The sequence below is a fragment of the Cebus imitator genome, unplaced genomic scaffold (genome assembly GCF_001604975.1).
Source record: "Cebus imitator isolate Cc_AM_T3 unplaced genomic scaffold, Cebus_imitator-1.0 Scaffold117, whole genome shotgun sequence".
Lineage (NCBI taxonomy): Eukaryota > Metazoa > Chordata > Mammalia > Primates > Cebidae > Cebus > Cebus imitator.
Window position 1 is genome coordinate 2,451,605 of NW_016107432.1, and position 2,776 is coordinate 2,454,380.

Sequence of the window (2,776 nt, forward strand, 5' to 3'; positions counted from 1 at the left end):
AGGTTTGCCAGCTCTGGAGATCAGCCCTCTGAATGGTGACAGGTCTCACTTCTCATCATGAAATGGAGCTGAAGCCTCCTCCCTCTTGTGGCCTCTGCAGCAGCAGGGCAGCCCAGCCAGGGGCCAGCTGGGATGAGCCTTGGTCACCAGGGATACAGAGAGCTCTGGCTTTGGGCAACTAGGGGCTGAGGAGAGGCCTCACTCCAGAGCCTGCAGCTGAAAACTATGCTCTATCCTTAAATTTGGCTACTTTTTCCTGCTATTAGTAGACTTCTGTACACAATACAGATATTACACGTGGTTTCTGTAGCTTCTCTCCTAACTGCTCTGAGCTGGCACTCACCCCGCAGAGCACCGGCTGCCTCCGCTCCCCCAGCAAGAGGTACACATCTTTTCCACCAGGCTGTGGCTCTGCTCCCAGCTGTGAGATCACCTTTTCCCAAGACTTGGAGCTGGCCTGGCTCCCAGCCAAACCCTCAGACAGATGGAAACACACTCCACCAGCATATGGAACTCATTTCATATCATGTGTGAAAATACACACACACATATCCTGATCATTTAAAAGTATGACCTTCACATCAATTAAGGCTATTATGGGGTACATTTTAAATGAAAGGCTATCATACTCAAAATTACCAGATTAATGAGTTACCAAGAAAATTATCTATGCCAGAAAAACTATGACTGATTTTCCAAAATAGGATTAGATTGTTCATATGTATTAACCAAAAATAAGCTCTGCTTTGCAGTCGAAACCACACAACCAGTTTCCAAAAAGAGAACTGTATGGGACGTGGCATCAGTGTCTCTGCACACACAGAAAGTTAGCTTCAGAAAGAGGTTGGATCCAGTCAACTAGCTAGCAGAATACAACTGTTCAAACAACTCAACATTTGTCCGACCAAATGCAACCATTTCCCCCCACTCTGACTTGTGTGTAGACATCCTCTAATTCCAATTCGATGCATAATCTCCAATAACATAGCCATTAATTTAATAAAGGAACTCACCAATTTTAAATTGCAATAAATTTACCAAACATTTTCACTGTTTATGGAGAGCTTTACAGTAAGAAAGTATCAACAAAAGCAGGCACATCCGTGTACAAAGTGTTGCTGTTGGGTGTTTTCACTTCTTCTTTCCTGAATTACCAGCTGCTTTGCGTCTCTGTCCTGTCGGCGGCGCGCTCTTCCTCCGCGGGAAGTCGCCGTCCCGGGGCGGGCGCTCGCTCCGTCCCCCTCGCCTCGGACCACCAGGCAGAGCCGCCCCAGGGTTTGGACTTGCCAAGAAAAGTGCAGTCGGGCCAGTCAAGCCCAAACATTTATTGTAAACTTGGAAATGGAGTCCAGATATGAACGACACAGATAAGAAGAGAAACCTCCCCGATACAGAAATGGTCACACCAGGGACCCCCTCCTGTGGTCACGGAGCCCCGCAGAGGGGCTACGTGGAAGAGGCGGCGACCCTGAGGCCTGGCCCGGGCCCCCGCCCCGCCGCCCGTCCTCCCTCTCCGCGGGGGTCCTGAGCGGGGCGCGGGGTGGGGGTCCGTCCCGCGGGCTCAGCAGGCCGCCCGGCTGGTCTCCCAGGGCCGCGGCGTCTCGCAGGGCGGCCGGCAGCAGTAGGGGTAAGAGGCGTTGAGGTCGGGGTCCGAGGGCGCGTACCCCGGCAGCTCCACCGACGGGTGCCCCCCGCAGCGCACCTCCGCGCCCGCCTCGTCCAGCGCGTGGAGGACGCCCACGTTGATGTAGGAGACCGCGTGGTGCGCCGCGAAGCCCGCGCAGTCCCCGGGGGCGGCCAGGTCCGAGTCCTCCGGGGACAGGATGGAGGCCTCGCTCGGCCGCGGCTGCAGCCGCCGCCCCCGCCGGCCCCTCCGGCCCCGGCGCGCCCGAGAGGCGGGCGGCTGCGCGCGGAGCCCGGAGCCACCGCGGGGCCGCGCCAGGGCCCGGCCTCCCCTCCGCCGTCCGCGCCGACCGCGCCGGGCCTGAGACGACCGGTAGTTCTTGACCAGCAGGAGGCTGAGCAGGCCCAGCAGGCACTCGAGCGAGTTGAAGACGGTGGAGAGCACCAGGCCGCGCTGGTAGTCCTTGAGCTGCCGGCACTTGGCGGACGTGGCGCTGTCCAGGGTGCTGCGGGAACGCGGGGCGCCGGGGGCCGCGCCGGGGGCCGAACCCGGGGCCGCGCCGGGTGGGGCCGAGCCGGACGCCCGCGGGGGCAGGCAGTAGTGCGAGTACTTGCGCTCTACCAGCGACACCGTGTCGCCGTCGATCACTGCGCCCGCGAAGGCGCTGAGGACCCCGAGCATGAAGACGAGGACGCCGAGCAGGAGCAGGTTCTGGCTGCTCACCGGGCCCGGGGCCCCGGCCGCGGCCCCCGGCTCACCCGGCGCGGCCTCGGCAGCTCCCGCGGAGGCCGCGGGGACCCCCAGACCCGGGCCCGGCTCCGGCCCCGCGAGGGGCGCTTCCCGGGGCCCGCAGCAGAGCAGGGCGGCGCCAAGCAGCGAGAGGCCGGCGGCCAGCAGCAGCCCCGAGTAGAAGGCGCCGGCGGCGGCCCCCAGGCGGAACGGCTCCCCGCGCAGCTCCGAGCCCAGCGAGAAGCACTTGAGGCCGACGGCGGCGGCGCTGAGCGCGCAGGCGAGCAGGAGGCAGGAGGAGAGCGCGGCGCAGGCCCCGCGGACGCTCCACTTCATCCTCCGCGCCCGAGCCGGCCCGCACCCCGCGCGCCCGCCGCCGCCCGCCGCCGCCCCCGCCGCCTGCGCCTCCTCCCGGCGCCGCGC

General features: G+C 62.8%; 1 protein-coding gene across 1 annotated transcript; it reads right to left on the minus strand.

Annotated features, from left to right (window-relative positions):
* Positions 1-585: 585 nt before the first annotated feature.
* TMEM271 (transmembrane protein 271) lies at positions 586-2,700 on the minus strand. The gene has a single exon (XM_037742156.1). The coding sequence runs from the start codon at positions 2,687-2,689 to the stop codon at positions 1,562-1,564; it is 1,128 nt and encodes a 375-aa protein (XP_037598084.1). The 5' UTR covers positions 2,690-2,700; the 3' UTR covers positions 586-1,561.
* Positions 2,701-2,776: the final 76 nt, after the last annotated feature.